The 12,778-nt window shown below is 41.1% G+C and overlaps 1 protein-coding gene across 2 annotated transcripts in view; it reads left to right on the top strand.

The window, feature by feature from the left end:
* Fbxl20 (F-box and leucine rich repeat protein 20) overlaps positions 1-12,778 on the top strand; it is a 65,193-nt gene that overhangs the window by 33,857 nt on the left and 18,558 nt on the right. For both annotated transcript variants that reach the window (XM_036196292.1, XM_036196291.1), the window contains exons 3-6: positions 3,183-3,237; positions 5,776-5,850; positions 7,658-7,752; positions 8,948-9,016. In XM_036196292.1, coding sequence (XP_036052185.1) covers positions 3,183-3,237; positions 5,776-5,850; positions 7,658-7,752; positions 8,948-9,016 — 294 coding nt within the window. The remainder of the gene's footprint in view (positions 1-3,182; positions 3,238-5,775; positions 5,851-7,657; positions 7,753-8,947; positions 9,017-12,778) is intronic.

Genomic DNA, 12,778 nt, shown 5'->3' with positions numbered 1-12,778 from the left:
GCACCCATATTGTGGCTCCCAGCTACCCACAACTTCAGTTTCACAGGATATCTTGCTTTCTTCTGATGCCAGACAATATAGGATATATATATATGAATTCAGGTAAAACATTCATACTCAGAAAATAAAATAAATATGAAACAAAACATTGAGCTGGAGATGGAGGCACACATTTTTAATCCCAGCACTTGGATGGCAGAGGTAGTCAGATCTATGTGAGTTGGAGGCCAGCCAGGGCTACATAGTGAGACCATGTCTCAGGAAAAGGACGACAGATATATGAGACAGCCAGGTGTACACCTGTAATCCCCACTCAGGAGACAGAGGCAGGAGAGTGGCCCACCAGTTTGAGGCCAGCCTGCTGTTGCTGCTTAGACTTTCTGTTCTTTATCCTTGTCTTTCTTCAGGGGCTAGTGGGAAAGGGTGTGTATGTGTTTCTGGGGATCAAACTCAGGTCCCTGCGCATGCAGGACAATCACTTTACCACCCAGGCCTAGTGGCAACTGTTTTCATTGTATTATCCCATCATCCTTGTTTTCTGGGCTTCTGTTCAGGTATTTTGCTGGCATTGCAGGATATAGAGCAGTATGTTTACTCACCCTGTTGTTCCTGGTCCTTCTAACTCAGTTATCAGCCTCTTATGTGGAACAAATAAAAATGTATCAGAAATCCAAGATGAGCCTAAGTAATTCAGGTGTGTGATCCCACACTTGAAAGGCTAAGGTAGGAAAATCACAAATTCAAGCCTGCTAGGAATACAGGGTAAGGTGAAGGTCAACCTGAGACCCTGTCTCAGAAAGTAGTAAATAGGGCTGTGGATTAACACAGAAGCAGAGCCTTTGCATAAGGGACATTTCTTGTAACAATTCAGTGCTATTGTTAGTTTTTCCTTTTTTCTTCTTGACACAGTGCAACTAAACTAAATAATCCAAACCACCGTCAGTATGATGCATACTTGTAATTCTGCATTCTAAGTTGAGGTGGAAGGGTCAGGAGTTCAAGGATAGCCCCAGCTAGTGAAAACTTGTCCTGCAGAAGAAAGAACAAGAAAGCAATGTTGGCATCAGAACGGAAAATGCTACAAGAAGACATAAAGTCCAGTGGAAAAGGGAGTTAGAAACAGACTCCCCAACACACACACATTCTCTTCCAATGATTTCTGACAGAGTTGCCTTGGGAAAACATCCACATGCAAAAGGTTGAAATTGAACTGGAGAATGTAAATGTAGTTCAATGGTGACTTGTGGGAAGCTTGCTGTGTTTGATCCCAGCAGCACACACACAAAATGAAGTTAGATTCTTACTTTATACCATAGCCAGTGTCTACTCCAATAGACACCCTCCTCAAAAAAAAACTAAGCATAAGACATAAAATTATAAATTAGAATATAAATTAAATATTTAATATAATATAAATATAAATTAAAAATTATAAAATTAGAATAACCCAGGCAGTGGTGGCGCACGCCTTTAATCCCAGCACTGGGAGGCAGAGGCAGGCGGATCTCTGTGAGTTCAAGGCCAGCCTGGTCTACAAAGAGAGTTCCAGGAGAGGCACAAAGCTACACAGAGAAACCCTGTCTCAAAACAAAACAAATTTTGGAATAAAACAAGGGGGAAGGCTTCATAACATTGTATCAGACAATGATTTCTTGAATATGACACCGAAAACTCAGGAAGTGAAAGAAAACTATGTAACTTTTTCTGAATCGTAATGTAAAACTTGCACATTAGAAGACGCTCCAGCAATAATAAGAAAATCCTTACTGTGTAGAGTGAAGGGCTGTAGTCTTGAACTCCACAAACTGCCTGGCTTTAAAATGACTACAGGACTCAAATAGATGGTTTTCCAAAGGGAATGTGCATATGGCCAAGCGCATCAGGAAATTCCAGAGCTTGGCTTGCTGACTTAAATGAAGTACCTGGGAAGCCAAGGCAGAAGTGTCCTGAGTTTGAAGCCAACCTGGCCTGCAGAATGAGAGCCTGCCTCAAAACACCAACTACAAAGGCACAAAGAGATACCAATTCTTATTTCATAGCCATTAGTGTGGCTGCTAAAAACAAGAAGTAATAAATGTCAACAAAGACGAGGCAATTGGACTATTTTTGCACTGGTGTTTAAAATGGTACAGCTGATACATAACAGAATCACAATTGTGCAGAACAATTAAAACAGTGGTCCAGAAATTCTACTCCTGAGTACGTACCTGAAATAAATGAAATCAGGGACTCAAACAGGTATTTGTGTACATAGGAACAGAATTCATAATAACCAGTTAGGGAAAGTAACACAAGTATCCGTGGATGGGTGTATAGAATACAGTATTTATATAAAATGAATGAGGGGCTGGAGAGATGGCTCAGAGGTTAAGAGCACCAACTGCTCTTCCAGAGGTCCTGAGTTCAATTCCCAGCAACTGCATGGTGGCTCACAACCTTCTGTAATGAGATCTGGCACCCTCTTCTGTATATATAATAAATAAATAAATCTTTAAAAATAAAATGAATGAGTAATCAAACTTAAAAATGAAATCAAAGCAAGTACTTTGCCCAGAGAGAAAGTAGAATGGTGGTTATCAAGCGCTAAGAGAGAAATAATGGAGAGTTAATTGTCTAATAAAAAGTTAACAGTTTGACAAGATATTGCATGATGAGAACCATGTTTAATGCTCTTGAACCATACACTTTATACAGTTAGGTTAGGGGCTGGCCCTCAACTGCCATGTCATTCAATGTCGACAGAGTTCTTTTTGCAATTTGCCCAGGATATATTTGTATTTGTTTGAAAGGTCTTCTGCCGCTGGATAATGAAGGTGTTCATGTGTGTATGATATTGTGTGTGTATTATTGTAGGCTAAAGTTTGAGGGTGGAAAGGGGACCAGCAAGGTGGGGAAGGAGGACAGAAGCAGACCAGAGGGATGACTGAGCAGTGCACAACGATATTCATACAATACAATGAAACCTATTATTTTGTACACCACAACTTTTTAGTTAAAAGAAAAAACAAAAAAACTAGATGTGGTGTTTGTATACCTGATAGCCTAGCACTCCAGAGGCTTTGGCAGGAGGATCACAAGTTCAAGGTCATCCTAATCAACATAATGGGGATGGGCAGGAGAGAAAATGAATGAGACAGAATATAAGAAAAATGATACAAGTTTGTCCCTCTCTTCTCTCTTAGGATATTTTCTTTCCTGGATGTTGTTACCTTGTGTCGCTGTGCTCAGGTCTCCAGGGTAAGATGGTTGACATTAGAGGGACCTTTTCCTGGCTCTGAGGTGGATAGCCTCTGTATGTACTGTCCCTAACATTTATATACAATAATAATATAAAATAAATGTTGAAAGCATTGACTCAGCTAATTAACTAAGCTTGACTCAACAAATTATAAAACAAAATCATATTTTGCTGTTTTTGTAGTTCATTTTACATCGGCACTTAGACACGCATATGGATGTTTTAAAGACTCTTAAGCATCTAATTCTTGTTATCTTCACATAATCTTTCCTGGGCAGTCGTGGTGCAAGCCTTTAATCCCAGCACTCAGGAGGCAGAGGCAGACGGGCGTCTGTGAGTTCGAGGCCAGCCTGGGCTACAGAATGAGATCCAGGACAGGCACCAAAGCTACACAGGAAACCCTGTCTCTGAAAAAACAAAAATGGCAGTGGAGGAGGGAAAAGTTAGAGTAGACCGGCCCTCCCGGAGGTCCCACAAAGTCCCACTGTGTGTTAGGTGACACAGATACACTCCGCTGCCACTGCATACAAAGGCCCAAAACCTTACTGTGGAAATTCCCCTTTATGGTGATCCTAAAGTAATTTCTCCATCCTAAAAGCTATACTTACTTTTGCACGTCTGCCATTCAGCAGTGTAGTGATTTCTTTGTAGTTATTGTCCCAGGAACTATACAATTCTTACAAGTAAGCACATTTCCCTTTCTGACTCCATGTGAGCAGAAATCATCATCCAGGGCTGTTCACAAGTGAGCTTTAATTGTGGATTTCATTTAAGGAATGGAGGGAACCGTGCCAAATGTCATTAAATCTGGACCATTGGTGCATCGGTGTCTTCTGTTGTTCTCAGTAATTAAGGGTTGTGTGGGAGGGAGGTGTTTGCTCTCCCAGTGCTGGGGTGGAGTCTAGTTCCTGGAGGATGCTGGGCTAGACCTACCACTTAGCCACACTGCCAACACTTGGAGGTTTTCTTGTTGTTTTGTTTTGTTTTTTAATGCAGACTCTAGGGAGGAACCTGTCATTCCTAATTTTAGGCTGAGTTCTGCATGCTTCCTGCTCCCTGAAGAACCTGGCAAGGACTAGCACACAATCAGAGATATATTTAGTTCAAGAATCTCTTAAACATGTGGTTTTTAAGTTTTATTTGTTACTTCCATGGCTAGCTATTTAGAAGACAAAACAAACCAAACCAAACAAACCAACCACTGGAAAAATCTGAAGGCACAAAGAGAAAAGTATCATTGACCACGTGAGAACCTGACCTAGTTTTAGAATAGCTTCTTGCTTACCATCATGCCAACATGTTTCTTACTGATTGTAGGACCGTTACCCCTGGGCTTCTTAGAATATCTAGAATTTTGTTGAGAAATTCTGAAGAAAAGTGGGACATGGTAACCCAAGCCCTTAATCCCAGCACTTGGGAGGCAGAGGCTGAGGGGTCTCTAATAAGAGTTCAAGGTCACCCAGGGCTATACAGTGAGACTCAGTATCAAAAAAAATTGTCTTTCAGAGAAATGGCTATAAGTATAACCTACATTAAGTTGCTGCTTAAATTTGTTGTAATAAAGAATATTCTAATACTGGGTGGTGGTGGCACACGCCTTTAATCCCAGCACTGGGGAGTCAGAGACAGGCAGATTTCTCTGAGTTCAAAGCCAGCCTGGTCTACAGGGTGAGTTCCAGGACAGCCAGGGCTACACAGCAAAATCCTGTCTGGGGATATATGGATATATATATATGAAGGAAGAAGGAAACTCTAGAGCTGGATATAGTGGCTTATAACTATAACCCTAGAACTTGAGTATCTTGGGTTTGAAGATACCCCTGGGCTACATAGTGAGCCCTTGTCTCAAACATGCACAAATAGTGTGTACATTTATTGTTCTGAACAATACATGGCTTTTATTATTTAATTAGGGAAGCTCTTAAAGGCTGTAAAATACCAAATGACCTACAACAAATAATCTTCTACGGAGGTCATTTTTCGCCCGGTCCTGATGTTGAAAAACAAATTTTCTTGCTGCCTCCAATTTATTGACTAGATGGCTAAACAGTTTTAAGTTGGCAGTTTTAAAATTACCACTGAGTCCTGGGCCTGGCATCCGAGGGCTGTGGAGGCTGAAGCAGGAGATTAAGGTTGGAGACACCTGGCCTGCACAGTGAGACCTTCCCGAGAAGCAACAGTTGGGACTGCAGCTTAGTGGTAGAGTGCTTGGCTAATGTGCACGGCCCGGACCTGACCCCAGCGTGACAAACAGTGAGATAAGGCTGTCAAGCTGGACAGAGTATTGGTTAATTATAAAGTGCAGCTGAGTGAATCCATTGACTAAGGAAAACGCAGTTAGAGAGATGGTGGAGCAGAGGCCCCACCTCCTCCCAGGGCTGCACCGCTAGGTGGGGTGCTTGGAGATACTGTTGGGAGGGACTGAGGAAGGGTTGGGTCAGTTCGCAAGTGTTGGTTAGTTGAGTTAGGAGTTTAAATATTGCCAGTTTCTGTTCTCATTTTGACCGGTACTCACTCTACCTCTTTATTCAAAATAGGCTTGGAATGTCCTAGCTCTGGACGGCAGCAACTGGCAACGAATTGACCTGTTTGATTTCCAGAGGGATATTGAGGTATGATTGCATGGTGTGTGGCCCCATTTCTTCCATTAGTAGTTACAGCACTAATCCTAGACATAGAAATCTTTATTTTCCACTGAAGAAATTATTTTTGATACAGCTGAACTTGGTGAAGCCTCCAGTGTTCTCAAGAAGATTTTCTTAGGTGGACATGATGACACAGGCCTTTAATTTCAGCAGAGCCAGGCAGATCAATGTGAGTTGGAGGCCAGCCTGGCTGCACAGTGAGACTATGTCTCAAAACAAAACAACAACAAAAAGTGTTTCTTCAGGTTGGGGAAGAGAGTAAAAGGATTTGAACCTAGGGCCTCAGGTGTGACAGGCCACACTCTGCCACTGGCTTGTTTTTCTACCCCTAATTCCCTTAAGTTTTTCAGGATAAGTAGACTTATTTCCCTGAAATAATGCTAAATTCTTTAATAACATTAGTCCTGAACGGAGACTAGAAGGGTTTGTTTGGTAGTTCTGTGTTGGCTCATGTAAAACAGGTTATTTTACATTAATTTACTGAATGGTCAGGAGGCTTAAACCTATTGGATGATACTTGTGTTTGCTCTTGATGTGTATTTTGATTATCGGGGGAACAAAAATGGAGATAGTTTTTATGGAAAATGAAAAGTGAGTAAAACTAAAATTATTAAATTGTTTTTACTAATGAGGGATGATTTTCTTGTGTGTGTATGTTTTCCTTTTCCATTTAATCTTTTAGTATAGCTTGTTACCTCTAAATAAAAAAGTGTAACAGCATCCAGGCATGCACATGCTATAATCCCAGCACTTAGAGACAGAGCCTGGAAGCTCAGAAAGATGTTCAAGGTCGGAGTGAGAGATGGCTCAGTTGACAAAGTCCTTGCCATCCAAGCATGAGGACCTGAGCTCAGCTCTCCAGCATCTGTGTCACCTCAGACCAAGGGGGTGGAAACAAGAACAGATGCATCCGAGGAACTTGCTGCCTCCTCACTCCACCAGTGTGGAAGTGCTCCTGCTCACATATGCACGCACCACACAAAGTTCAAGTTCATCCTCAGCTACATAGTAATCATATTAGCCTTTAGTACAGGGGATGTGTCTCAAAATCAACAAAATCGGGCTGAAAAGATGGCTCAGCAGTTAAGAGCACTGGCAGCTCTTCTAGAGGTCCCGGGTTTGAGTCCCAGCATCCACATGGCAGCTCACAATCTTCTTTAACTCCAGTTTCAGGGAGCCAGGCTCCCTCTTCTTTCTGGCCTCCACAGGCACTGCATACATCTGATACCCAGGCATACATGCAACCAGAATCCATACACATAAAGTTAAAACAAAAAAAAAAAAAACAAAACAAAAACACTAACATTATACCATTATGCTGCATTTACTTCATAATTCTCTGATCTCATGGATATATATACTTAAAAAATATGACCCACAGAATCATTTGGCAAGATGGTAATTGCTCATTGAGTTCCTGCTATATCTAGAATACTATAGTAAGTACTTTCAAAGGACACGAAAGTAAATGTGGAAGGTTATGTCCTTCCATATCTGTGTTTTAACACAGGCAAACCATCTACATGCATAGAAAGCTCTGCCCAAAGTAGACAGCACTGTTCCTCAAATACAGGCTGTCCTACACCTTGAACAAAGAAGAGACTAGAGTTGTGTTTTGAAAAGACTTTCTCAGTAAGTTGACATTTTCATAGGAAGAATTTTTATTTAGAAGCCTTTCTCTTTGTTTATAAATTGATTTCAAACAAAACAACGAGGATGTGTTCTTGTCAAAAGAAGTAACGTAGGCCATCTTTTTGCTTAACTGTCTCTTTAGGGCCGAGTAGTAGAAAATATTTCAAAACGATGTGGAGGCTTTTTACGAAAGCTAAGTCTTCGTGGGTGTCTTGGAGTAGGAGACAATGCATTAAGGTAAGAAAATGTATCTATTTAAAAAATAACTTTTGATCTCTTAGATTGAAGTAAAGACAGCACCAACTCACTCAGAAAAGGGTAAAGTAGATTTTAAATTCTTATGCTGTTTAAAATGTAAGCATATACATTGGTTATAACAAAAATATATAATAGGAAGTGGGGACCCAGGGTGTAGTAGCATACTCTAATAATCCCAGGTTAGCGTGTTTGGGAAAGAGACTAAGTTTGAGTATGCCTGGGCTACATAGCTCATAGAATAGAAAAGTGTTCCACATTAAAATAGTTCTTTGGGGACCTTGATTAAAGGCTTTTGTTAACTCAAAGATAAAATTATTTAGTTTTTGTTAGCACAAAGATCGACATTTAGCCCCAGAAATTAAGAAGTTAAGGCAGAAGGATTGTAAGTTCAAGGTCAGTCACAGCTTTAAACAACAGTGTGTGGTGGGGACTTCATTTCTTCCCGCCCACCAGCTGCTTTGCCCTGTTGAGCTCCTATTCATACCTCACAGACCAAATCCAAAAGTTTGTTTGTTTTCCCTCCACCCAATAGCCAGTTCTTTGATTTTGCAGATACTGGCTGGATATTTCCATTCACTGCTGGCACTAACTGTCCACAGGCTGCCAGCTCAGTCCCAGAAGTCAACCTCTACTTGAGATGCCAGTTGCAAGTCCCACATTACTATGCACAAATCAGTGTTACCCTGACTCTTTTCAGATTTTCTAATTTGCTCCAATGAGTCCTGCAATTCAGGAAAGTACCCTAGGTACTATTAACAGTCTGTTATAGAGCGCATAAATGAATAGCTAGAGGAAGCCTATGCAGGGCAAGGTTTAGATGGGACTGGAGCACAGGGGCACCTGTCCATGTGGAGTTGGGGCCCGCCACCCTCCCCATCACACCAGCCCAGAAGCTCTGGCCCCATTCATTGTTTAGTGGTTTTATGGAGGCTATATTATTACAAAGACATAAAGATCAAATCTGAGAACAAATGCTACTCCTCTGACCTGTCATTCAGGAAATTACAAGGGTCTGAGGATCTCTATCCTAGTATCTAGGAATAAAAACCAAGTATGTATTTTGCATATTATGGCATCATAGATGCCAACAACAGTATTACCAGTGGTAATGCCTTTTTATATCTCGGATTTTGTCCACCTTATTTATAACCTTTACTTTTCTTTCCCCATAAAGGACTTTTGCCCAAAATTGTAGGAATATTGAAGTACTGAATCTGAATGGGTGTACAAAGACAACAGATGCGTAAGTATTCACTTTTAGGAGGATATGTCATAGTCCATAGTCTGTCCTCCTCTAGCTGTGACTGTAGGCTAGTGAGCACATTGAACTAAGTTTTCTTGACTTTGAACAAGTGTTTGTTGGGCTTATGATGCTAGGGATGAACCCAGGGCCTTGCAGTGTACCACTAAACTACATCTCTAGCCCTAAAAGAATTTTAGGTGACATATGCTGTAATCCCAGGATTTGAGAGGCAGAATAATCTCCAGTTTAAGGCTAGCCTATGAAATATGAAACCCTGTCTCAAAAACAAAAGCAAGATAGGAAGAATGTTATGTGTCTATAACCCTAGTGCTTGGTGTTTGGGAGGTAGAGGGTGGATCATGAGTTCAAGGCAACCTCTGCTACATAGTGAGTCCCATACCAGCCTGAACTACAATGAGATTCTGTCTCAAACAAAACAAAAATGGGTGGAGGAGGGATAGGTGTCAAAGCAGTCCCTAGACTGAAAGCAGATACTCGAACCCAAATTGAATTATGAGCCATGTTGGTGCCCTAACTCAGAAAGAAATTACCTCTACTGACTTTTCTTTTGTTCAGTGCTGGTGATGGAGCCCGTGGCCTAGTGTGCTTGTCAGGTGCTGAGAGCCCATCACCCAGCTTCAGCTGTTAACTCTTGTGGCCATTCTTATCCATCTCGTTGACCCCTCCTACTGATTTATTCTCTATAATTTTGTCATTACTTGAAAGAAAAAAAACGTTCTAGACAAGGTATTTAATCTAAATATTTTAGATTAGATTTACATCTTAAATTCAAGGCCTATTTATTCTCATAGTCTGAGGACTGAACAAGCTTAATAAGTTAAGATTAAAATAATAAGCAGATATTCTCTTTCTATAACTAGAGAGCTAAACTAGAGGTCTTCAACAGAAGAAAATCTGAGTAAATACCAAGAATTTAAAAATTAATATACATCTAAATAACCCAGAAATTTGAAGACAAAAAAATTAAGTCTTTTGAGCTGAATGGAAATAGCTAGCCAGGCATGATTCATACCTGTCGCCTGTGCACTTGGGAGGCTGAAGCAGGAGCATTGCCTTGCATTTCAGACCAGCTTGGGCTACGGTGATTACATAACTTGTCCATTAAACTCTATCTCAAAAAAGAACAAAACAAAAAAAGAAACTAAATACATCTTCACCTATCATAAAAGGGACGTTTTCATTTAACTGAATAAGCACAGAAACAAAACCAAGCCAGGCATTGTAGTCCACGCCTTATCCCAGCACTGGGAGGCAGAGGCAGGCAGATCTCTGAGTTCAAGGCCAGTCTAGTCTACAGAGTGAGATCCAAGACAGCCAGGGATATGTGGAGAAATCCTGTAAAAAAACAAAAAACGCCAGCAACAACAAAAACCATGAAACCATTCTTAATTTGTGGGCAATCTTAGGAGACTGCAAAAAGGCATCCTTTTAAAATAGCTGAATTACTGATCCACAGAAAATGAAATAAATAATATTTTAAGCAAATAATTTTAGGCAGTTTTCCTTGTTTGATGTGTGCCTGACAAGGGAACCCACACCTGTAATCTCAGCACTCAGGGGGTTGAGATAGAAGAATTAAGGTGCTCTGGGCTCCATAGCAAGTACCTGGCTCGCCAGGGCTATACAATCCAAACATACCTACATAGGAGGCTGAGATAGGAGAAAGGACAGTTCAGGTTTTACTAGGCTACAGAGCGAGGTCAAGGTCAGCTTGGGTAACACAATGATACCCTGTCACACAAAAATAAAATACCTAGAGATATGAGAGACATAAATCAATGATAGAACCCCACCCTAGCAATGTGAGGCATTCAGTTTAATCCCCAGTTCTATGAAAGAAAGACAAATGTGCTGTTGTTTCCTCTCTGTATTCCAGTCTAGCATCAGCCTTCCCAAAGTCTAGATGATGGCTGTGTGCCACCACACCCTGCTGTAACATTTGACTTAATGGTGAAAGACTTTTTCCCTCTAAGGTCAGAAGCAAAGTAATTGTGCCACCTTGAGGGCAGGGTAGGGCAGGCAGAATACAACAGGTGTTAAACCCAGGGTCTGAAGCATATTAAATATGCATCCTTGTCACTGAGGGGCGCTCCCAACCCACTCTGTTTCTAGTCCACATTGCACTGGAGTATCTGGTCGGTGCAGTGAGTTTAAGGGTATTTTTTTGGTTTTGGTTTTGGTTTGTGGAGACAGGGTTTCTCTGTGTAGCCCTGGCTGTCCTGGAACTCTAGCTGTAGACCAGGCTGGCCTCGAACTCAGAGATACACCTGCCTCTGCCTCCTGAGTACTGCATGGCTTGCCACCATGCCTGGGTTTTGTTTTTTAATGCATCTGGACAGATGGAAAATAAATGAACAAACAGAAACAGTGAAGTATTTATGGGTATTAATCCTGCAAATCTGTTCATGCAAAACCATAAGCTACGGCCAGGAGAGATGGCTCAGAGAGTGTACCGCTGTTTCAGAGTTGCTTCTAGCACCACATTCAACTCCAGGAGATCTGATGCCTCACACACATACACACGCATGTTTTTTGAACTTAAAGACAGTCATAAGGCAATTCAGAGGTGGTTGTGAATACCTATAACCAAAGATCAGGAGTTCAAGGCTAACCTCAGCTATATGAGATGCTAAAGTTACTGTGGTGGGTGGGTGTAGCAATTCACGTCTTTAATCCCAGCATGGAGGTCAAGGCAGGTGGATATCTATATTTGAGGCCAATCTGGTCTACATAGTGAGTTTCAAGACAGCAAGGGCTACACAGAGAAACCTGTCTTGAAGAAACTGACTAAATAAATAAATACTTTTAAAAATCATAAACTACCAAAAGAATGATACTATTCATGAACAAGTTCTAAAAGCTCCTTATTGCCAGTGCGTTGACTTGTTGGGTACAACAGCACTGCTGTGCAAACCTAACAACCTGTGTTCAACCCCCAGGGCCCAAAGCTGACCTGTGAGATCCACAGACATACCAGAGCACACTGTGCTCACACGCAATAATTATGCACACAATAATAATAATATCTTCGGCAGGGTGTGTGGCTCACACATTTAGTCCCAGCACTCAGGAGACAGAGGCAGGTGAAGTTCTATGAGTTTGAGGCCAGCCTGGTCTACAGAGCGAGTTCCAGGACAGCCAGGACTATACAAAGAAACCCTATCTCAAACAAACAACAATAATAATAACAACAATAATAGTAGTAATTCTCTGGATAGAAGATCAATATACAAAAATTTCTGTTTCTATACATTAGTGATAAAATGAAAAAATGAAATTTAAGAAAAAAGTTTCAAAAATAAGAGCAAGTAAAGACAACTTAAAATGGAGAAATTATTTTATAGAATCCATGCAGTTCCCACCAAAACCTCAGCAGACTTTTTTTGTTTTGGTTTCTCTGTGTAGTCCCAGTCCTGGATCTCACTCTGTAGACCAGGCTGGCCTTAAACTCACAGAGATTCACCTGCCTCTGCCTCCCAAGTGCTGGAACTAAAAGCTGGTGCCACCACTGCCTGGCTGACTTTTTTCTTTTTTAAAACTAACTGATTTAAACTTTTATGGGCACACAATACATAAAACTGTAAAGTGGCGCCCTCAGAGAAGTCAGCTACCCAATTAAGTCTCACTCTAGACATGGCAATGGTCCCTGCAAGGGGAACAGACTCAGGAGCTCTGCGTTTCCAGTTTGAAACACTCTCAAAAGTGCAAAGCAAACAATGAAACAAAGCCTGAGGCAAAAAA

Source organism: Onychomys torridus, chromosome 8 (assembly GCF_903995425.1).
Source record: "Onychomys torridus chromosome 8, mOncTor1.1, whole genome shotgun sequence".
Lineage (NCBI taxonomy): Eukaryota > Metazoa > Chordata > Mammalia > Rodentia > Cricetidae > Onychomys > Onychomys torridus.
This window is presented reverse-complemented; position numbering and strand designations above follow the sequence as displayed.